The sequence below is a fragment of the Podarcis muralis genome, chromosome 10 (assembly GCF_964188315.1).
Source record: "Podarcis muralis chromosome 10, rPodMur119.hap1.1, whole genome shotgun sequence".
NCBI lineage: Eukaryota > Metazoa > Chordata > Lepidosauria > Squamata > Lacertidae > Podarcis > Podarcis muralis.
The window spans coordinates 52,320,521-52,344,825 of NC_135664.1; the positions used below are offsets into that span (position 1 = coordinate 52,320,521).

Here is a 24,305-nt window from a genome sequence, read left to right on the forward strand (position 1 = left end):
TAATATGTTTATTCTCAGTAAAGCTTGGTTGAATGCCACCCTTAGTATTTTTAGAAGCATTGTAAGATTCTGATGCTTGCTAGAAGGCAGTTAACTATAGAGGAGTAAGAATTTTAAAATTCTGCTTCTTACATATTTTTTTAATAATTATTTTTTAATAGCTTTCTGGAACTTGTAGGAGCTGATTGGTTAAAACCATAGGTAGGCAAACTAAGGCCCAGGGGCCGGATCTGGCTCAATCGCCTTCTAAATCCAGCCTGTGGACAATCTGGGAATCAGCATGTTTTTTACATGAATAGAACGTGTCTTTTTACTTAAAATGTATCTCTGGGCCTGCCTGGTGTTTTTACATGATTAGAATGTGTCCTTTTATTTAAAATGCATCTCGGGGTTATTTGTGGGGCATAGGATTTCTCTCATTATTTTTCAAAATATAGCCCCCCACAAAGTCTGAGGGACAGTGGACTGGCCCCCTGCTGAAAAAGTTTGCTGGCCCCTGGTTAAATCTAATCCTAATGGTATTACTACCAAAGAAAGGTTAACATATTGTATGCATATTAGTACTTGTCAAAAAAGTGATTTTTTCTAAAGCACTAAGCTGACCATGTTATTATTTATTCTTATTTTCAGGAGTAAATAATAAATCAGCCCAGGTTCTTCTACTCTTGGTGATTCCTGGGCATTTAATTTTCTTATATACTATTCATTTAATGAAGAGTGGTCACACATCCTTGACTCCAATCTTCATAGTGGTATATTTGTTCACAGCCCTTTTACAGGTAAGGATAAAAATATCTGAAAATATTATTATTAATGTCCAAAGACTGTTACATTTAAAGTTTGGTTTCAAAACATTTGAGAAAGAACAAGCCAATATCTTTTTTCATGATTAATCCATCTTGGGTGTAATAAGTTGCTATGGCACACATCAACTTTTACATCTTTAGTTTGAAGGATTCTTGAGCTATTGTTTTCTCCCCACACCTCCAACTGCCTTACTTCCTTTTGCTTTTTTATGATACTTGCATCTTTTGGTCAAGACAAACATGTTTTTTGTTACAATTATTTAGCACCTGAACTGCAATTCTTTTTTACTTAGGTTGTATCAGGAATCTGTGTAGCATTATGGCAGGAATCATATTGTATGAAAATATTCCATCAGGTTCTTTTTATTTTTCATTCTTTTTCTGATATCAACAGAGCAGTCTTCTGTCTTTTAAAATGACATTTCTGTCATTATTGTTTTATTAGCTGTACTAGCATTCACAAACCTCATTGCATTGCCAGTCAGGCACTGAAAAACTGTAAGCTGTGCACACAATGGCTCTTTTAACTCTCCATCTTTCACTTTTCATATATGTTGTTTTGCGGCAACTGTGTCAGCCCCTTGCACCAGCAGACCTTGGTAGCAATGATGAGGATAGCTTGGCATTTGAGTCCTCTGATTCATTACTCATTTATTAAGATGATATGTATAGTTCAGGGTTAATTTGCACCCCAATCCTAATTTTGTGTGTGTGCCTAAATAACTGCCTGCACAACCGAGTGGTATGTCTGCCGAAACATGCTGAGGTTATATACTAGGCTGCAAGTCTTGCAGTCATCAGAAGCATGTCTACTCAGAAGTAAGTTCCATTTAACTGAATTAGATTTTCTCCAAGGTCTGGCAGGGCAATCTCATGCATGTTTACTCAGACCTAAGTCCTGTTTGGTTCAGTTAGGTTCCTTACTTGCAGCTTAGAACACAAACACACACTTAATACAATATCCTCATTATTAGGTTTTTTCCCCCTACCTTCTTCTCACATATATAATCTCGTTGATACACACACACCCTTTTTCTTTATCTAGCATGACTGGGAAATCTCACAAGCAATTATAGTCCAAGAGTCCGGAGTGAAATCATTGTACAAACAATTTGGTTGCTTAAACATCTTTTGAAAGTTGTGGGCTCTGGGGAAAAAACCCTCACTTCCCAGTCTTAAGCCCCTATAGGGCCAGTCAGAGAGGATCATTTTGAAATTCAACAACAGATATTACTTGGTTTATCCACGTATGTTCTCAGGGAATTATTGGGCTACCACTCCTAAGCGCTTTGGCAATCACTTGTAAGACTAGCATTTTTGAAGGTGCTATGACTTTTGTAAGACTTGTGACTAACAGGAGTGGTCAGTGAGGAGGGGCAGTGGGCACACCTGGCCTTCCGGCAGCAGAGTCACTGCCCCTTCCCAGGATGGGAAGGTTGGCAGGGAGGTCAGTGCTGTGCAGACGCATGGGCAGAACCAATCTGGTTCTCGCACAGTGCTGACTCTGCTTCCTTGCCCCTGCCCCTCTCGCTAAGTAGTAATGCTGCTGCTAGGAGGTCAGGTATGTGGCAATACCCTTCCTCACCAATCACTCCTGTTCAGTAAAAAGGTAAAGGGACCCCTGACCATTAGGTCCAGTCGTGGCCAACTCTGGGATTGCGGCGCTCATCTCACTTTATTGGCCAAGGGAGCCGGCGTACAGCTTCTGGGTCATGTGGCCAGCATGACTAAGCCACTTTTGGCGAACAAGAGTAGGCGCACAGAAACGCCGATTACCTTCCCGCCGGAATGGTACCTATTTATCTACTTGCACTTTGACGTGCTTTCGAACTGCTAGGTTGGCAGGAGCAGGGACCGAGCAACGGGAGCTCATCCCGTCACGGGGATTCGAACTGCCGACCTTCTGATCGGCAAGTCCTAGGCTCTGTGGTTTAACCAGCAGCACCACCCTACTCCTGTTCAGTACCTTATGAAAATTACTCTCATTTTAATTATCAAGCAAATGAGTTGCATGTCAACACCTTCAGCAATAAAGGTTTCCAACATAGCTCCATTAGTACAGCATTATTGTTTGTTTTTTTCATCTTCATATTGAGGCCACAATCTGTATCTTACACCACCTGCATTTTAGCAAGTAAGCTGAAAGCATTCTGTGTTTGAAATTGAAATTAATTTTTCCAGAAAGGCAGAATAAATATATGCCCCAAAGCAACAATCAGTTATGAACTTCCCCCAATGTAAGTTGATTTGATATAGCATTGCTTTGTCCTGTCTAATTCATTATTCATTCAATTGATTTTAGGGCAAACCTCTGCAGTTCTGTATTTGCATTTTCCTTCCGTTGTAATGATTATGGCAGCATTCTGAACCTGTTCTTTGTGTTAGGTTAAAATTGCTTCATTAAGGAAAACGTGTGACTTTCTAGACTTGAAAGTAGGCATTAATATGTTCATTTTTCTTTTAAAAAAGTGTTTCCTAGTGAATTGACCTAACCTATCAGACACAGTTACAAAATAACAGTAGAATTAATGCAGTCAATAAATTTCTCTTGTCTCATTCTGATCTTTGTAAGTAACTCTGAAATAGTAAACAAGTTGAAGGCCTATGATATCACACTGGAGGGCAGAATTGTTGAGAGAAGTCCTTTCCCCAAGCAGCTGTTTTAGAGCTGCCAAACCTACCACTCTCTATTCTATATATAGTAAAATACTGTTTTGATCAGTGTTTGACCCTGGTTTGCTATCCTACTGGTTGGCACAGGACTGCCCACATTACTATTAAAGGGAACAAGTGGAACCTGCAACCAAATGTTTCCGTACATCCACACTGTCTAACAGAAGTGCTCCTGTTCAGGGTTCCAGCCAGCCAGACATTTCTCCAGACCACTGTTCACTATTAGGGCTCAGTTAAGGCCAACGCTTTGTTTCTTTGTTTACATTTATAAACTAGCCCACATTCTATAGGATCCCAGGGTGGTGAACACACATAATAAAATCCTTAAATGCTTAATTTAAACATTACTACAATCATTAAAAAATCCCAGTGAAAATTAAAAAAAAACAGTGTCAAAAACATTCACACCACTCACAGTCCTCCCCTAAATCCTGCATGAACAGATGTGTTTTCGGCTGTCATCTAGTGAGGGGGACAGCCCTATGATTGTAGGGAGGAAGTTCCACAATGTGGGGAAACCACAGAGAAGGCTCTGTTCCCCCATTGCCACAAATGAACCCACGTTTGTTGAAGGGACCATGAGATGGGCCTCCACTGGAAATTGAAGAGAGAGGCATTGCATCAAGACAATGAGTCTTGATCAGCTTAGGGTTTTGTGTGTTAAAGTCCAGACCTCAAATGAGGTTTGTTTGCGAATCAGCAGCCCATGCAGGTTGCACAGGACTTGTGTTACGTGATCCCTTCTTGCCACACCTCTCGCAACATGTGCAGCTCTAGCTTCTGAAATGTTCCCAAGGATAGCTCCATGTAGAGCAGATTGCAGTAGTCCAGGCAGGAGGTTAGCAGAATGTGGTCACTCATGGTCCAGGCTATGTCTGACTAGGAAGGTTGTCACCGGCAAACCAACCTAAGCTTAGAAATAGGTGCTTCCTAACCACTGAAACCACCTGAGCCCCAAATGGTGAAACTGGACCTCAGAGTACCCCCAGCCTACACACCTGCTCCTTCAGGGAAGTGTGACTGTCAAGGACAGATCATCTTCCCAGTTTCCAGACAAAAGAACTGCCTTCTTAAAGTACTCATGTGTTATCAGGATTCAGTCTCAATTTTCTGGTCCTTATCTAGCCCATTGAAGCCTCCAGGCATTAGTCTTGTACCTGCCCAAAAGAGTACAGCAAAGAGTACAGTTTATATGCCTACCTCATATAAACAGGCAGGCAGTTCCAAAGTGTAGAAGCTGCCATGCTAAAACATGGATTTCGTAAAACTGTGGAATGAGTACTACATTCCAGGTCTGGGACGCGGGTGGCGCTGTGGGCTAAACCACTGAGCCTCTTGGGCTTGCTGATCAGAAGGATGGCGGATCGAATCCCCACAACAGAGTGAGCTCCTGTTGCTCTGTCCCAGCTTCTGCCAACCTAGCAGTTGGAAAGCACACCAGTGCAAGTAGATGAATAGGTTCCACTGCGGCGAGAAGGTAAATGGCGTTTCCATGCGCTCTGGCTTCCGTCACAGTGTTCCATTGCACCGGAAGTGCTTTAGTCATGCTGGCCACATGACCTGGAAAGCTGTCTGTGGACAAATGCCTGCTCCCTCAGCCTGAAAGTGGGATGAGTACCGCAACCCCATAGTCGCCTTTGACTGGACTTAACCGTCCAGGGGTCCTTTGCCTTTTACCTTTACATTCTGGGTCCTCAGCTTCCTACATATAAAGCAACTTCCTACATTCCTGAACAGAAAAATAAATTTTCTGTGGATTTCAGTGGAACTTATGTACAACTATTTTTTTTTCCTGGCTAAGAGCCTGACTATTTTAGAAGAATATTAGATACTTGGCACGATATCAAAAAAACAGCTGTACCAATTTTAGTAACGGAACACTGCGGCCCCAGGTACAATGCACGATTCCCTCACAAAATGTGTTTGCATCACAAGATGAGTTCAGAGGTACCCTGAAGATTTTTATAATTTAGGTGGCATAAAATATCTATTACTTCATATGGCATATATTCTTGGCATGGTTAAACAATATGTTCTGCTGAAGTCCCTATTTGTTGAATTAACTTGGATCCATCTGCAATGCTGGAGTGGAATACAAACTATTCTCAAAAAACGTTATACGTTCAAGTGATTGATGTATTCTTTATAAAAAGGACAAACTTCTCTGAGACAGCTGTATATATGATTGAACGATACTTTTTTTTAGAGAAAATAATAATAAAATACAGCCTGCTTGAACTATATTCAGCTGGGTATAAAGAAAAAGGCTTCGTTTTCAGACTTGTCAGCCATCATCAGACTGAAGGCCAGACTGGAGTAAGGAAGCCGTCAGTTTTGTGATTCAGGGTTTGTGACTTTCAAAGGCAGCCTCTGTACTTCGGGTTCCTGCTGAGCCAGTAAAGAGCGCTCTGGAATTTTCACACCTCCGAGGCAAATCTCAGAACACAGTTGTGTTAAGGGCTCTGGGAATAAACAAGTAATGGGAAACTCTAGACATTATTGCCCAATAAATTTGGCAGGGTAAAATAAAATTGATTGTATCCACTAAGAATCAAAATTGTTGTTGCCCTGCAAAACAGCACGTTTTGAATATTTCTTCTCTTGTATGTCAGAGAATTCATTAGATTAGTTGCCAGCCCTTCTCTGTTAAAAACAACACTCTGTTTAGACCCCTGGCAGTTAAATATCATTTGGGAACATTTATCCCTTAAATTGGCTTAAAGCAAAATTCGAAAAGCAGATGGTGATACATTTTGAGAAGAAAAATTAACAAAAGCATAATAAGAGCACATTTGTGTTGACCGTTGTTGCTTCAGCTTTATAAAGACAGCCTATTATCTCTATGTTTATTGCCCTAATGAGACTGTTCTAGTATCCTGACAAGTGAGGGCCACACTTACTTTTCCTCCACAATTTTCCAGGCACCATCTGCACATTAAAGCTCAGTGTCCAAGCAGCCTATTTTTTGCTCCAGAGTTTTCCCTGTGAAAACCCACTTTTTGAAGCTCGATTGGAGCAAACGACAGTCTGCAGAAAACCTGAATTGACATTTGCACAGATTGAGCACCGAAGAGCAGGTTTTTGTGGAGGAAATGCTTGGACACAGAGCTTTTAAGCATGGACCTGTGCGTGGAAAGAGCAGGGCAAAAGATAAGTGTGGATAAGCTCTAACTCTTCATGTCCTGAATATTTTTCTGCAAGTCAGCTGAGCTAGGATATTTGGCAAACCTTGCCTAGGATTCCTAGTTAGGGAGAAGAGGACTTAGCCATGAGTCCCAGTTTGGACCACATGGCAACCCAAACTCTGCATGGTCTGACTGACTGTGTCGTGAGAACCAGTTTTACCATTTGCAAAGCCGATTTAATGTGTAGAAATCCACTGTTTAAACTCAGTTTCTGAAGACTAACTGTATGTTAATGAACTACTATCTGACTCAATCTTAAGACTGAGCTGCAGTTTAAATCTAATTCCAGTTCTGGACTACATTAGTTACTCAACAACCCAGGTTTGGTTCTTGTTCATGTTTTTAGAATAGAGAAGTACAGATCTGATATATTTTTGATGAAAAGTGAAATAATGGGAAAACCTAGATAAACGGACCATTGGTCCAGAGTGTTACTCAGTGTGAAGGACGAATGAACCACATTAGACCACAGCATCACTAGTTTTAGAGGCAGTGGAGATGTTACGTGAGATAACAAACTGATATTCATAACAGGAATAGAAAAGCACGGAACATAAGGGAGACCAGAACTGGGCAGAGTTCCAGTGGGTTTCTGCTAGTAATTGTGCCAGTTCTCTTTTCCCACCAGGGAATAGAATTGTGCGTGACTGCAGTCAAAACAAAAAATTTAGAACTGCTTATTAATATTGGTACCAAATTGGTGCATATATTATAAATGGAAGCTTAAGGCAAGGCAGAAGTGTGAGTTGTATACACACAGACTCACTTCATTGGGTTTTGGGGTTGGAAAATATAAGGAAGTATATTTGTGCTGTCTCCTTACATATTGTGCTAAACCATAGTGTAGTGTGTGTGAACAAGCCACAGCAAACCTCGGGCTCCCACACGCCACCTCCCCTCCCCTCATGTTGCTGAAAGGAGTTCAAAACTTTGCTTCTACTTCTAATTCATCACTGTTTGCTGCGTTGCCTGGACCCAGAACTGTGGTTAACATTAACTATGGTTAACTTAAACCAGACAGCTTCAGAAACCATGCTTTGATGTTGCCTTGTTTTAAACTAGGCAATATTAATATTATTATTTGTTAGTCTGGACAGCACAACAAAGCACTGTTAATCAGAGGTGGAAGCCATGCAAGGGAGGGGGAGAGGAAGGGGCACTGCTCATTGTGGTTTGTATTATGCTAAACCATGGTTTAACATAATGTTCAAATGTGGCTTATAAGGTTTTTGGTTCTTTACAACAATAGGAAGGTAGAAAAACCTACATTTTGTTGTGATATAAATATTTGCTTCCCTTCAAGTTTGCTTTCCTTTTCTACCCAAGGACAAGCAACATATCAATCACCTTGCCTCCAGTATTTCTCTTTTCATACCCCACATAGCTGTTTCTCAAATGTCCTGAGCAGTCAGGAATTTATTTGAATGTGAAACTTCAGTTTCGAAAGCATTTTTAGATAAACGACACAATGGCATGTGCTTTAGTTAGCTTAGACTCCTCTTTATCAGAATTTCTAATAATTATCCCCCCCCCTCAAGTAATGCAATCTCTGCCCAAATGCCACCGCATGTTCCCACTTGTCACATCTGTTTCCAGACTCTTTCCCACCCACTCTGGTCCTCCACAACCTGCACAACTTCGGTCTTGGCAGAGGGGGACAGATTTGCCTTTGATCGCCTTGCTAATGTTGTGGTGCTGGCCAACTGAAATAAGAGACCCAAATTATAACAATTCCCCATGTAACGTCACCTTCCATGGTACTGGTCACGTTTATGTCTTGGAGCCCAGAGATGGACAGTTTCTGCGGGATGGGGATGTGAAAGGCTGGCTTCACTGTCCCTAGTCTCGCTTTCTGCCTGCTTTGGTAAAAGAGGAGCTGCCTCAAAGAATCTGACAGTCTCTTCCAAAGAAAACATGTGCTTTCAAATATATTTGTTTGGTTTGCAGAGAGGAGCACACCTAGCACATGCATAATTAGCTGAGGCCACAGAGCCGCCTTTTCAGCAGGGAGATGTATCTGAATAACTTATACATATTTCATAATGGAAAAAGGGACAGAAAATTGCTAATTTGAAAACCATATGGTTACATCTTAAAAATTCTTTTGTAGTACAAATCAAAGGTAGGGATTCTCTTAGAAGTATTAAATTATTTCAGTGTGCCTAATACTGTAACATCTAATTTTCCATTTTAGCTGTTTAAATAATATTTAAGAAAACGCACGCTTTCAAAATGGTATTTGAAACATTGAGTCTGTATACCAAAAATCACAGTGTACGTGCCCGCTTTTTAAATTGTTTTGGACTCAGGAAATCTTTTGTGTGTTTTGATACAGGAACAGCTAGGGTTATAAGTCTTTATTTCCTGAAGGTCTAAATTGATTTAAATCTTAATCTTGTCTATTTTTTAGCCTACAGGCAATCTTTGCAAAATACATAAAGAACCATGAGCTCAACCTTTCTATTCAAATAAGTTAGTAGAAATAGTGGATTTCAGGTGCTGCCATAGATATCATGTCAATGTGATTTGTATATTTTTTCATTTTGCCATAGGTGTTTACATTGCTATGGATCGCTGACTGGATGGTTCACCACTTCTGGAAAAAAGGGAAAGATCCGGACAGTTTTTCTATCCCTTACCTTACTGCTCTTGGTGATCTTCTTGGAACTGCCTTACTTGCCATGAGTTTTCACTTTCTGTGGCTCATTGGTGATAGAGATGGAGATGTAGGAGACTAATAATGCAGACAAGCACACAGCTGATCCCATTAGATGAAGATGACAAACAGGAGACAACCACTTGGCTTACCATTTCATCTGAAGAGGACTTCAAAACAGTGGTTGAATTCGGATATTATGGTAACTTAAAGGTGGCACTGATATCAAATCGCCTTAATTTTAAAAGGGGGGGGGGATACGTGGAAGTGTGAAAATAGGCTTTAAATATTTTTTACACTGCAGGGGAGTGTGGCTGTTTCTTGCTGGCCACAGAAAGAGAAAGGCCAGCCAGTATTGTACCAAGAAACAAAGTCCAGAAACGTAGTTTATGGGCAATTAGTAGCAGAAAGATGTGACTTAACCACTGATGTGTCTCTTCATCACAAATTTACTTTTCAGTGAACAGCCTGACGGCATTTCAACTTAGAATGGGTTCACAGTTATAGTTAAATCTTCTGGAATCAGACACCATTTGCTAAATAAGTAAAACAGATGATTTGTGCATGTAATAAAGAAAAGTTCGAGCAGGACATTCTACAGGGTATTCGACACTCCTTTTTAGTCGCAGGTGAGACAGAATAAAGCAGCTTCTATTCCAAAAACTTGTTTAATCAGCTGAAAGTGGGAAAGAAGTTTCTAACAGAGATAACTCAGTACTATCATGCATGGACGTTAATGTTGTATTAATGATTGTATTTTAAAAGGTTCAATGGCACAGTTTCAAAATGTTCAGTTTTGTCTTTTGCGGTTTATTGTAAAGTATTGGAAATTAAGAAGAAAAAAGTGGGGCTTTTGATATGTAATTATGGGGGAACGGCAATATGGATCCTGAAGAGAGAGAATTGGTGGAAGGGTGTGGGTTTTTTAATTTAAGAAATAGTCGAAGAGAAAGAAACCGTGGACATATTCAGCCAAGTAGTTCTGCCACACAATTCCATCCAGCAAGTGGCAGCTGGAATTTTAGTCTGCAGTCCTGTATGCTCTTACTTTTGGGGGGAAGCCCCACTGGACTTGCTTCTGAGTAAAAATGTGTGAGATTGCTCAGGGCTTTTCCCCCAATTATCACTGGAAAGAGCAATCCTATGGAGGCGGGGGAGGGAAAATCTCTGGCAGATCTATTCTTTAAGAAGTTTCTAGCCTTTAAGGAGATCTAGTCTTTAAGAATCTCTGGCAGATATGGTCTCTGAAATTTCTACTGGGTTTATACCAGCAAGGACAGGAGGTCAGAGAGAAAATAAGCCAGTTCCAGAGCTGGTGTATTTTCACTCCATTGTTGGCAGGGTGAGTAATGTCAGGAGATAGAAGGAATTTGGATCCCAGAGATCCCAGATCCATCCCTAACATCTCCCATCCCTCCCTGCCCCTATCAGAGCACTAGCTGTGGAGGTTTCTACATCTGCAACGAGGAAGCCTCTCAGGATGGTCCTCCTCTGCTCAGGTCTGCAATGTCCTATAGTTCCTGGAATAACCTCGCAGGGATAATAGGTTCGTAGCCTTACTGCGAAAATGATTGGGGTTGCATTCTGGAGGATTCAGGCATCTTTCAAATCAGAACAGTGCTATTCTAAAGAAATAGATTTCCCCAGCACTCAAACTGGGGGAATTTCATAACTGATAATGAAATAAAGCAGAATAGTTTGGTCTGAGAAAATGAAATGTCATTGCCCACGCCCGGTATGTCAGTTGTGTGATACAATTAGTGCTTTGTAGAATGTGATTGTGTGAGTATCACAGGTACCTGTTAACTAGTGCCTGTGGCACACTGATAAAGAAATGAATAGCTCCCATCGTGTCTGCACCATTTCAGGTTTTGTGTTTCAAAATATCTGTTAAAAAACAACAACACATTTCCCCATTGTAGTACGGGAACTTTCAGGCAGGTTGCAGTCCTGAAATTCATTTGTGTAATGCAGCTCTGCAGCATTATATGTTATATCCCCAACTTTACAGGCCTTATCGCTATTTATGTAATTGGAATGTGGGGGTTTGGTGGGAAGATTACCCAGATTACCCACAAAGGCAGCTTTGTGTGCTGCCTTGGGTGTTCTATAAACGAAGCAAATAACTTTTTAAACCATGGCAATGCAACCACTCCCCCCTCCACAAACCACAAATGTGGCCACACAAGTTTAATTGTAATGAATGGGCATTTTGCACTTCCCATTAGTATCAATGGAATTTGCACAAGGTGGATCCCTTTTCAGATATCCAAGTTACATCCAGTTGATTTATTTCAAATGTGGATATGCAAATTAGGCAGTGAAAGTTATGTACGAGACCCCAGTTTTCACATGCTGACTTTTATTGATATAGCCAAAAAAAACTTCATAGGCCTAGTTGCTCGCTGAGTACCCTCATCTTCAAAGAAGTTCAAGATGCTGGCAGCTGTTTGACTTTCTAATTGAAACCTTACATGAATAACTTTCCCCACACATTAAAAGCATTAAAAGCTTTTGCATAATTATGACCGGACTGCTTTGCTGCTGGAATTGCAAGGCTAGCACATAAAATAATATTTCAGAATTGTGAAGGAAAATTGGACTGTCCTCTAGGTTCCCTTGTTCCCCTTAGTCTGTATTAGCATTAATCAGAATGGTACATTGTCTGTAGTACTGTAGATAGCACTCCTATTCATTTTGTTTTAAAAAGCAGTTGGAGATAACTCAGAATCCTTTTATTTGGGGATATAGATCTAGAAGCAATTAAGCTTAATTCTGGTTGAGCTACCTTTATGTGGAATTATGGTCTGATGAAAAATATTTTAATGTTTGAAGAGGCTATGGAATTTTAAAGTTTTTGGAACCAAACCCACATAGCTTCTGAGAAAAATACAAATAAAATTTATTCTGTTTTTAATATATCACTATCCATTTAGTGTATGTGTGGTACTTTAATTTGTTTAGGGCTCAAGATTTGTATATGCCGGTGCCTAAGATGTACTCAATATACCAGACCAGAATAACATTCTGTCGTACTACTTAACCTGAAATATAAGGAAAGAAGGGAAGGTAAGCAGTAATTGCCAGGGGACGTGTGTGTGGCAGCACCAGCAACCTCTAAACCAGCCGTCTCCAAAGTCCGTTTCAGAGGCCTAATCCGGCCTGCTGGTCGGTTTAATCCGGCCCCTGTGGCAGTTTATTTCCCGAGGTACGGTAAATTCCTAAAAATATCTCAACAACATCAATCCTAAAGAAAAGCTCAACAAGTTTGGGGTAAAATCATAAAAAAGCTCAAAAACTTCAATCCTAAAAAGAGGTTAACGACTTTGGTCGGCCCTCACAGCCCTTCACTTCATCAAATGAAGTGAGCCGCCCAGATGGGCCGGGTATAAATAATAATATATTATTATTATTATTATTATTATTATTATTATTATTATTATTATTATTATTATTATTATTATTATATCTGGCCCTCTTTGGAAAAAGTTTGGCCACCACTGCCATTAAATGTACCACTATGTGTGAGGTGGGTTTTCAGGTAGAACATTAATGCAAAGAATACCTTTTAAAAGACTCATGCAAGGACTTGATTTGGCCATATTGTACTTACTGTAAAGTTCCCTTTATATTAGAGCCCTAAAGTTCTCTAATAGTTATTTTACAGCTTGCTGGTGCCCTGCAGAAGAAGGATAAGATGCAAAGGTTGGGACTTCTTTTCTGCCACTAACCTCTTCCACAAACGCACAAGCTTGGCTCAGTTAGTGTGACAACTGATAGGTTCATTCTTGTTCCCAGTTATGACCACATATCCAAAGGAGGACCTGAGTAGGACAGGAATGGGGATGTGTGCAACGGTGGTCTGAAGGTCCCTGCATGTCTTGAGGAAAGCAGTAGAAGCAGCGTGTTTCATCTGCAATTGCTGTTAGCTAGAGATATTAGGTCTTTCATTTGGTACTGAATGCTGGGTGTGGCTGACGCTTAATACTAAAAGTGCCCAGAATAGCATACAACATAATCACATGAGATCAGAGAGACCACTGATAAATGAACCATACCCAGCAATCTCCCTAAGACCTTCAAGGTTATTTTATTCATCCTTTTGATGCTGAAGAATTTAATTTCGATTCTAGGTCTGGTTGCCTAGATTATGCCAATATTATAATATATCCATAACATATCTTCGTGGTCACACCATAACTTTGCTTTATGTTGGCCTACAAACATGTGGTTTGTAAAGACCTGTTGGTTCATTTCCTGGGAAATGGTGGCCTTTGGATGGATAAAGATGGTCATGGCAACCAATGGAGTGCCTCCCTTTGATATATCATGAGCGTCTGGTTTATCAAAGAATTGGGGTGTTTGAGTAAATAAGAACTGATAGCCACAACAACTGGGGCACTCTTCAAGTTGGCAAAACACCGTTAGGACAAGCAACAGAATAGTACAGAGAATAGATCAGGTTTTCTTCTTTGGTATTGAAATTGTACTTTAAACATTTACATGTCTTAATAAATATTTAGAAGCATTTTCACCTAAGAGCTTATGACATTACATTAATGTTTAATAGATTACAACTCTACAATTGCAGCACACTTTGCCACAATTAATATTCAGCTCTGGGAAATGTTACACCTCCTGAAATTGAAATGGAGCTCACCGTGAAGTAATCCTCAGGCAGGATGTGATAAGGTTGACAGCATGCTTGCATCACTTTTAAACCATGCTTAGCTTGTGGGACCCTAAGTAAACGGTGATCTACTCATTGGCCTTGTCTGTACCCCCACTTTAAACCATAGGCAATCTCAACCATGGTTTACAGGCGAATGTGCAGTGTGTTGGTTCACATAGAGAAAATTGTGGCTGCTTTGATCCTTCCCTGCTCCTGCTGAGTTACCTGGAGTTAAACCACAGTTAGGCATTATATCTGAACCCAGGCTTGAGGCTTGTCTGTCTCCAAACAAACCGTGAGCTGCAACCAAGGTTTGCTCTTGGTTTACAGTTTGTGGTTCGTTTGGAGGCCACAAACAGTGAGCCTGGGTTTTGACATAGTGTTTTTTTTTTTTTTTTTTTTTTTATTAAAAAGAGTCTTTATTTTATTTCAACATTTAAAAGCACAAGTACAGTATCGTTAAAACAAAACAAAAAACAAGATCCATAAAAGAAAAAAAGAGAAAAAAGAAAAGAGCAAATAAATATAAGTACAGAAGTCTTCATACAATTCGTTACATTATTGACTTCCCACCACCACGACGTGAACTATATCTCAACAGTATATAAAGCAGTGTCATTAACCAATCATCGTTTTTTACCTCACGATTTTTATATTGTACCTACTGTGATTTTGGTGTTTCCTAGTATCGTCTCCATGTATGAAAAAAATTTGTTCCATTCATTAATGAATTTGATGTTCTTCTGATGCCTGATCTTCTGCGTCATTACTGCTAGGTCTATGTATTCAATTAACTTGGTCTGCCAGTCCTTGATTGTTGGAATATTAGGTTTTTTCCAGTTCTGCGCTAATAGAATCCTGGCAGCTGCTGTGGCGTATTGAAATAGGGTTTGGTCTTCTTTATTAATCTCATTCCCCACCATTCCCAGGAGGAAGGCCTCCGGTTTTTTAGGGAAGGTATGTTTTAAAATCTTTTTTATTTCATCATAGACGGAGCCCCAGAACTTCTTCACTTCATCGCAGGACCACCACATATGAAAGAAGTCTCCCTCTTTCTTTTTGCATTTCCAACAGGTCTTATCCCCGGTCTTATACATTTTAGCTAGCTTTTTTGGGGTGATGTACCAGCGGTACATCATCTTTTCCATGTTTTCTCGTAACCCAACACACGCTGAAAATTTCATGTCCTTATTCCACAATTTTTCCCATTTTTCGTACTCTATAGGGTGCCCTAGGTCTATAGCCCATTTAATCATAACCTCTTTAATTTCCTCATCCATTGTGTCCCATTCTAGTAGTTGGTTATACATTTTGGTTAAGAGTTTGGACTTCCCTTCTATTATTTCTAACTGGAACTTGGACTTTTTCTTACTCATGCCGACCTTTTTGTGCTCATTCCACAAGGAGTTGATTTGATGGAATTGCAGCCACCCCGTTAATTTATCTTTTAATTTTTCGTAAGGTCTAACCTCCCATCCTTTCTCCGATCTTTCCATAAGGTCCGCATAGGTCCACCTTTGACCTTCCATGTTTGGTTTCTTGATTGCTAGGATATCAATGGGCGACAGCCACCATGGGGTATCTTTTTCTATCAAGTTCTTACATCTGTTCCACACCTCCAACAACGCCCCTCTTATTATGTGATTAGCGAAGCCTTTGTGTACTCTCCCCTTATCCTGCCATAGGTATGCATGCCACCCAAACCTAGCATCAAAGCCTTCCAAGTCCAATAGATCGGTGTTATCCAAAACTATCCACTCCTTGACCCAACATAGGCACGCGGCCTCGTAATATAGTTGCAGATTCGGGACTGCAAAGCCTCCTCTCTCTCTTCTGTCAGTGAGCAATTTGTATTTGATTCTGGCCCTTTTACCCTGCCAGATAAATCTGGATAGGGTCCTCTGCCAGTCCTTGAACATTGTTGTGCCCCTGATTACTGGAATGTTTTGGAATAGGAATATCATTCTTGGGAGGATATTCATTTTGATGGTGGCCATTCTCCCTTCCCATGAGAGGTGTAATCTGCTCCAGCTATCTAGATCTCTTTTGCATTCCCTCCAGGTTTTAATATAATTATCCTCTACCAAATTTATGTTCTTTGCTGAGACCCAAATACCCAAGTACTTAACCTTTTTTGCTATCTTTATCCCGGATTCCAGCTCGATTTTATTTTGGGATTGTTCATCTAAGTTCTTAATCAGCATCTTTGTTTTAGTTTTATTTAGTTTAAACCCAGATAATTTCCCGAATTCCTCCATTAAGTCCAACACTATGTTTATCCTTTCTAGGGGTTCTTCTATTGATATTACTAGGTCGTCGGCATATGCCTTTACTTTGTACTCTTTTTTACCTATCTTAATCCCTCTTATCTCCGCTGTTTCTCTGATCTTTTTCAATATAACTTCTAGGACCATGATAAATAACAGGGGTGATAATGGACACCCCTGCCTTGTACCTTTTGTGATCGTAAATGAATTTGTCAAGTTGCTGTTAATGATAAGTTTCGCTCTTTGGTTTGAGTAAATTGCTCTGATGCCTTCTAGAAATGGCCCTCTTATTCCTACCCTTTCCATGCATGTAGTAAGAAATTGCCATGATACGTTATCAAAGGCCTTTTCGGCGTCTATAAAGATTAGGGTAGCAGGGATATCGACTCTATGATCCAGGTATTCGATTATATTAACTACGTGTCTTACGTTGTCCCTTATCTGCCTACCGGGCAGGAATCCGGCTTGGTCTTTATGAATCACCCTACTCAAATATTTCTTTAGTCTGTTCGCCATTATTCCTGTGAAGATCTTATAATCATTATTGAGTAGGGATATTGGTCTATAGTCTTTTACATTAAGTATATCTGAGTCTACCTTGGGTATTAATGTGATATGTGCCTCCCTCCAGGAGTCAGGTATTTCTCCTCCTTGGAGGACATTATTAATTACGGTACATAATACCGGAGTCAAGAGTTCCTCTAGGGTTTTGTAATATTTTTGGGAGAGGCCATCTGGGCCGGGAGCCTTGCCAGGTTTTAGTTTCTTGATTGCGTTCCGGACCTCGTCCACAGTTATTGGTTCATTTAGGAGTATTTTTTCCTCTTCTGACAGCTGTTCTCCTCTATTCCTTTCCAGATATCTTCCTATCTCGGTTGCATCCTCGTCTTCCTTCTTATTGTATAGGCTTTCATAATATTGAAGAAATTTCCCCTCTATCTCACTGGGATCTTCTACTATTTGATCTTCAAATTTAATTTTAGTAATCACCTTTTGTTTTTTCTTTTTCCTCAGTTGCCACGCTAGCAACTTACCGGTCTTATTTGCCGACTCAAAGTACTTTTGTTTCAACATTTTTAATCCCCACTCTATCTCCTGGTTCAACAATGTTGAGTATTGGGTTTGCAGTAATTTGTAAAGTTGTTTGGTCTTCTCGTCCCCCGGGTTTATTGTTAGTTTTCTTTCTACTTCTTTTAATCGTTTAACTAATTCTTCCTTCTTTGCCTCTTTCAAATTCTTTCTATACTTGTTTTGTTGAATCAGGAAGCCTCTAAGGACTGCTTTGCTAGCGTCCCAAACTACATTAATTTTGGTGTCTTTATGCAGGTTATGGTCGAAATACTCTTTCAGCATGTTCTTTGCCCTGTTAATAATCTCATCCTGTTCCAGTAAATAGTCGTTCATTCTCCATCTATATTGTCCTGATGACATACATTTTATTTCTAGGAGGATTGAATTATGATCTGATAGTGTTCTGGGCTCTATTGTGCATCTCTGCGTTCTTAGCGACAACTCTCTGGAGACCCAGATCTGGTCTATTCTGCCCCAGCTTTGGTGTACTCCAGAGAAGTGTGTAAACTGTTTTCCTGTTGGATTTTTATGCCTCCAGATATCAATTAGGTCCAAATTTTCTTGGAGGTCATCAAAGGTTTTTGGGAGCTTTCCTTGCTTCCCTTTCCTTTTTTTTTCGCTTCTATCTATTTCTGGTTCAGGAACTCCATTTAGATCCCCTAGTAAGATTAATTTATAGTTTTCCAGTTCCAATAATATCTGTTCTAATTTTTTAAAGAACTCGGTTTTGTTTGTGTTGGGGGCGTACACTGATACTACATTAAACCTTTCCCCTTGATGCGTAATTTGGATCCCTAAGACCCTCCCTTCCTCATCTTTACATATTATTTTGGGATCCAGTTTCTCTTTCGCGTAAATGACCAATCCTCTCTTTTTATTCTCATCTGAATTAATAAATTCCATTCCCAGTTTTTTATTAATCAATATATGCTTATGTTTTTTAGCCACATGTGTCTCCTGGCAGCAAATCACGTCACATTTTTTATTTCTCAAGATTTTCTCTATTTTATTTCTTTTAATTTTCTCATTTAGACCGTTAACATTCCATGTTAAAAAAGTTAAAGACATTGTTGAGGTAAAGTGTCACGTTTGTATCTGATTTTCAGTTCCTTACTACTTCCTCTTCCTCTGTTTCCTCCTCTTCCGCTACGCTTTCCTCCTCTTCCACCTCTCCCTCCCCCTCCTCTACTCCTCCTCGCGGCCCCACCCTCCTCCCATCCTCACCCCCACCCTCCCTGGTATCCTTTCTATCCACTACTCCTTCCTCTCTTTTGCTGAGTTCCTTCTCGTATCTTCTCAGGAACTTTTCAACCTCTGATACACTGGTTAGTTTAAATCTTTTATCCTTGAAAAAGAAAGCAATTCCCTCGGGAAATTCCCATCTGAATTGAATGTTGTTCCTTCTCAGAACACCAATTATATGTCTGTATCCTTCCCTCTTGCGTAGTAGTCTGACCGGGATCTCTTTTAGGACAATTATTGGTCTACCGCCTATTATTAGCTTTTTATGGTAACTCGTTTTGAGGATCAGATTCCTCATTCCTATTGAGTTAAACATTACTAAACAGTCCCCAATGGGTTTCTTAAGTTTGTTTTGGTATGTTCTCATTTTAATCCTAAAGGCGTTTTCTATCGTGTATGCGACCTCCTCTTCTTTTACCTCTAACCATTTTGCTAATTCCGTAATTATTTTTTCTTTAATGTTTTCTCTCACTTCTTCTTCTATACCTCTGAATTTTAAATGCATTTGCCTTTGTCGCATTTCACCCATCGCTATATTGTCCCAAATCTGCTCCTGTGATTTATTTAACTCCCGCATCTCCTCCTTCATCTTCTCCGTCTCCCTTTTCTGTTCTCTCATGTCCTTTTGAATTCTTTTGTTAGTTTCCTCAAATGTCTTTGCTTTAACCGTTAGTTCTTGAACTTTCTTCCCCAGCTCTCCTATGGCTCCCTCTATTCTTTTATCTATCCTTTCTTGCATTTCCTCCAATTTATTTTCTATATGGTTTTCATTCTGCTTAAGCTCCTCCTTAATTTTGAGCCACAGGAGATCCAAGTCTTTGATTTCTTCTTGTTTGGAAACTTTCCTTTCACATGGCGTCCCTCCTCCTCTTTTCCCATTCTTCCCCTGCATTTTAATCCTATTGTTCTTTATGTTTTTCAGGGCTAATCTCTCCCTTTATGGGCTCACAATCTCCTCTTTTTTTTTTACTTAATTACCCCTGGGGTACATTCAGAGATTGTAACAAACCCCTTCTGTGCCGAACACTCCTCGCCCTTTTGTTCTAAATCATGAAGTTTCCACCCCTTTGTGTTTGTCTCTAATTAACACTTAGGTAACAATTGAGGAGGGAAAACTGGAGTAGGGGTAGGATTCTGACGCCTTCCTAGGTGGCAAAAAAGGAGGGACAAACAAATTCTAGTCTATGCACTCCAATAGTTAAAGTAGTTATCCTGAATGGAGAGTTCGGTAGAAAATTCCAGTTGTAATGGGGCCTCTTTCGCCTCTTTCGATCCAGCAAGTAGGTCCTTGCCGTGTTATGGTACCCTTTTCCTGGTTACAGTATACAATGTGAGGCTTAACAGGACAACATATCGGCTAGGTACCAAATGGGGATTATTCAGCAGGAGATCATGTAATCAGGGAAGGGGGAAAAGGGAACCATATAGATTGGCTGTATTGATATTAAACGTCAAGTAAAGAGAGTAGGTAGAAGAGACAGGAGGACAGCAGACCGGTGTGGCTATCACTACGAGAGGTCCAAAACTATTACTAAATTAGTTAGGGTTGGGAGGTAAGGGAAGGGGGGAACCGCAGGGGAGGAAGAAAAACCTTATACAGTAATCAGTCTAAGTCAGTGATAAATCGGGGTTGTTGATAATTCTAATGCTAATGACTGTTTGTTTTTAACCACTTTCTCACCATTCACGTAGCGTTCTTGCATAAGTTCATAAAGTCCCCAATGTCCGCGATAGAACAACAACAAAAAAGCAATTTTTGGTGTGGAGTCAATATGGACTCTCATCCGTGAGTGTCTTCAGAAGCAGCTGTGGTGGCTTTTATCTTTGCCCCCTTAATGCTCCTCCTGTCCTCTTATAGTTTCCTGTGGTATTTGCTGCTACGTATGCTTAGTAGGCTACCAGTAGGGAAACACCAAGACCTTAAACAGTGTTCCGCGATAAAAATCCAGACGTACAATCCGTTCGTGAGTCTAGCTTAAATTCCAAACAAAAATGCGTCCAACTCAGGCAAACAGTCTTAAATCCTTCTATAAATAGAAATTCTTTTGGCTCATTAGCTTTCCACGAGTGAGAGTTCTTTTGAGTCCTTTAATTTGGCCAAAAGCAAAGAGAAAAAAGAAAAACCCTCCTTCCTTCTGAGTCTGCACAGCACGGCCGTTATGAGTTATTCCGCTTTTTTTTTTTTTTTTTTTTTTAACTAGCCGCGAGTTTCCAAACCTGCGTCCTTTTTGTTCTCCGTCGGGTGGTGACCATACATGAAAATAGCTGCTACCCGGACTCACCCATCTGAATACCTTCTCTTTGGCTTTATTTAAGTCCAGTCACGATGGGGATTCCGTTCTTACATCTGTAGTGGTTCGTCGCCTTTCCCGGTGGGAGCTTGAGGCATCGTAGCTCAGAGACGGCGTTCTCCCTTACTGTGCGCCTGCGGCTCCGCCCTGCTTCTCCTCTCCACAAAGGGGGGAGAGCCCGCGGAGATGAAACGCCGCTCCCGCGCTGCTGGGAACCTTCCCCTAGGGGTTCCCCCCCTAGGCTTTCACTCTTTGGAGGGCGCAGTGCCCTTGCGACACCCCCTTTTCTCTGAGATACTCGGAAAAACCTTTAGCGTGTTTTTCCGCGCTCCCTCACCGTCCGCGACCGGAACCGGAAGTCCCGTGTTTTGCTTCTAGTTCTTAATGCATGTCAACCTCGGGTTTTGACATAGTGTTAAGCTAAATTGTGGCTTATTTCTGGTAGTACAGCTGGAGCAGGGAAGAAGCAAAGTGGGCAGAGTTTTCTCCCTGTGCACCAGCAAACTCTACTGTGAAAAGTTAGCAAATTGGACTGCTGGAGAGATCAGTGAAACAGTCCTGCCAATCCAATGACTCGTCCTAACTGATAGACAGCTAGAAATAGCAGAATTCGAATGGTTTCTGTTTCAACACACTTCATTGTTCAAGGACATAAGCTTAAAATCTCCTGGATCTACACTGATTCGAGAATATCTGCAGATGTATTTTTGGTCGTTATGTGACTTGTGGTGGGAGCTGACACATCTATGGAAAAATAACTCCCAGATCCAATTTCCCGAAACACTCTACTCTCCAAGTGAAATATATGCATTTATGCAAAGAGCATAATCGCAAACATTTTCGCGAGCGTCCTTCTCTACAACCCCATGAGCACTCCCCCATAGTTTGTCCAAGACGGTAGAGTTGTGGTTTGTTTTTGATCTTCCGAAGTTCCCTTATCTTACCTAAGCACATTGATGCTAACAACTTGGAAGGTAATTGCTCAGTGCTTCTCTCACATGCCGGGCCCATTCCTGTTGCCTGGCAACGAGAGCAACAGCAAGGGAGAAAAAGGGGAAGACAATAGGGAACTGCTACGCAGGCAGGAGCAGCTTAGGTCTGGATTTGAGGGGCTGAGGGAGGGCAGGTGGAAATGTTTTGGGAACCCGTCTCACTTGGAGAACAGAAGAGCAGAGGGTCACTTCTTAGCAGTTTTCAAGTGCTACCATGGGGGGTGGGTGGGCAAGAGAGAGCTGGTTAATGGAAGTAGCAGATCAAAATAGCAGCAAAGAACATCCAAGGGGGAGCTGGGTAGCAAGAACGACACTTAAAATTCTGAGGGCAAATCCATTTCGGTCTTACTGCAGAGCACTTGGCTGTGTTTGCAGCTTTTCTTCAAATGCAGCTCTCTGTTTGCAGAAGGGCTATCAATGGAGGTGAGGATGGGGAGGCGTCATGGCAAAAGGAGTGCTGCTGCTGCATGTGGATCAGTGCCTGTGTGAGCAGGTGGAGAGAGGCAGTGAGATCAAGTCCTAATTGCTAAAATGGGCCATGGAGTAAGTTGTGCAGGGCGATTTCAAAGAGCAGGGGAAAGCTAAACTGCTACCTGCTGGATCAGTCATAGTCTGATTTTTATACATGCAAATTTATTCTTCCCTACGGAAAGCATCTATGCAGCTTGTTCTTAACTAACAGGGCAGAAATAGCAAGTAAAAGATCTATATAGGAGTGTGGATTTATTTATATGCCCCAAATGTTATGTGCATGTAAGCCTGCATCTAGGGATGATATTTGAGCTTTCCAATTTTAGGATTCTATAATCCTAAAAGTTCATAGGTGAGGCAATGTAATGCCAGGTTTGCTATTTCTGTTATTGCACCCTATTTCTAAACTATTTTATGTCCCCCTATCTAAATTGCATTTCCTTCTCTGAAGCTATTAGACTTTTGGGGGCAGCGGCGGGAGGAAATATCTGATCAGCAAAGTTCTTGTCATTTCATTTCTCCATACTGCAAAGCTACATTTTAAAAATCATTTTCTGCAATACAAATTGCACATAAAAGCTTATTGCATTCACTCTAATAACATTTTTATACCAAAGTAATAATGTACGTTTAATACAAGATGGCCAATCCATTATGCGGCGCCGTTTGATTGAAGACAAATGTAGCAATAACTCGGGCATGGCAGGAACATTTACAAATTACCATTTTCACTCATGAAGATAAATATGAACAGAGCGCTGCTATCATTCAGACTCCTGGAATGTCTTTCTCTTCCCTGCATAAAATCAGATGTGGAATATGGATGGGGAAAGAAGTGAGCTGTGTGGTCTATCGTGGCAATTTAAAGGTCAGAGAGCCTTTAAAAGTCTGCCATTGCTGGCACAGGAACTTCTCCACACCCCACGCCCACAGCTCAGTTAAACATCCCAAACTCTCGAGTTTTAAATAACGTCAAATTTGAGGTTAAAACATGGTAGGAGACATGTCAACACATGCAAGTAAATCTTCCTGTATCTTTTTTTCTTTTTTTAAAGGCATCCACATCACTTCAGTTTAGGGCCAATCTTGCTCTTGAAGATTCAGGCTGGAAAACAATGGTGCGAAGTCACAAGAATACCTATATGTCTAGTTAAGAAAAGAAAAAAACCTTTAAAGCAGCAGTTAGGGAACCTGTAGCTGTCCAGTGTTGGCCTACAATTCCCATCAGCCCCAGTCAGCATTAACAGTGCTCAGGAATGATAGGTGCTGTAGGCCAATAACATGTTCCCTATCTGAGATTCCTAGCAACTGATATTCAGAGGCACACTCCTTCTGAAAGTGGAGGTAGAGCCTAGTCATCATGGACCAATAGCCTTCTCCATGAATTTGTCTAATCCTCTTTTAAAGCTACCTAATTTGGTGGCTGTCACTGTGTCTTCTGGGAGCAAATTCTGTAGTATAATTGCGCTACTTGAAGAAGTCCTTTCTTTTCTCTGTCCTACTGAGTCTTCCAGCATTCAGCTTCATTCAATGTCCCTGGGTTCTAGTTGGTGAGTGTGGGCTGGCACAGGGGCAGCTGCCCCGGATGCAAAATTGTTAGGGGGCACAAGATTTCAACACCCGGTGCTGCCTCAATACAGCTGTGTGCTGGGCTCCGTTAAAAACGTCTTCTCCATGCAAACCAGGAAGTGACCTCCAGACAATGGAATGACTCTTCTTATCTATGTGGCTGGAGTCTCTTGGGTGATGCAGACGCTGTTAGGCAGTTGAATGCACATGTGTATGGCATCTCCCTCCCTCCCACCCCCTCACTCTGTGCGGTCCCAGACACTGACAACCCATGCTACACCACTGGTTCTAGTATTATGAAAGAGGGGGGAAAGCTTTTCTCTAGCTACTTTCTGCACACCATGAATAATTTTGAGAGCTGAGTACGTGGGAAATACCACATGCAATAAAAACACACACACACGTTTCAA

General features: G+C 40.9%; 1 protein-coding gene across 4 annotated transcripts in view; it reads left to right on the top strand.

The window, feature by feature from the left end:
* SLC41A2 (solute carrier family 41 member 2) overlaps window positions 1–12,247 on the top strand; it is a 40,286-nt gene extending 28,039 nt beyond the window's left edge. For all 4 annotated transcript variants that reach the window (XM_077935022.1, XM_077935023.1, XM_028746182.2 and 1 more), the window contains 2 exons: window positions 631–779; window positions 9,217–12,247. In XM_077935022.1, coding sequence (XP_077791148.1) covers window positions 631–779; window positions 9,217–9,402 — 335 coding nt within the window. In that variant the 3' untranslated portion in view covers window positions 9,403–12,247. The remainder of the gene's footprint in view (window positions 1–630; window positions 780–9,216) is intronic.
* The last annotated feature ends 12,058 nt before the right edge of the window (window positions 12,248–24,305 follow it).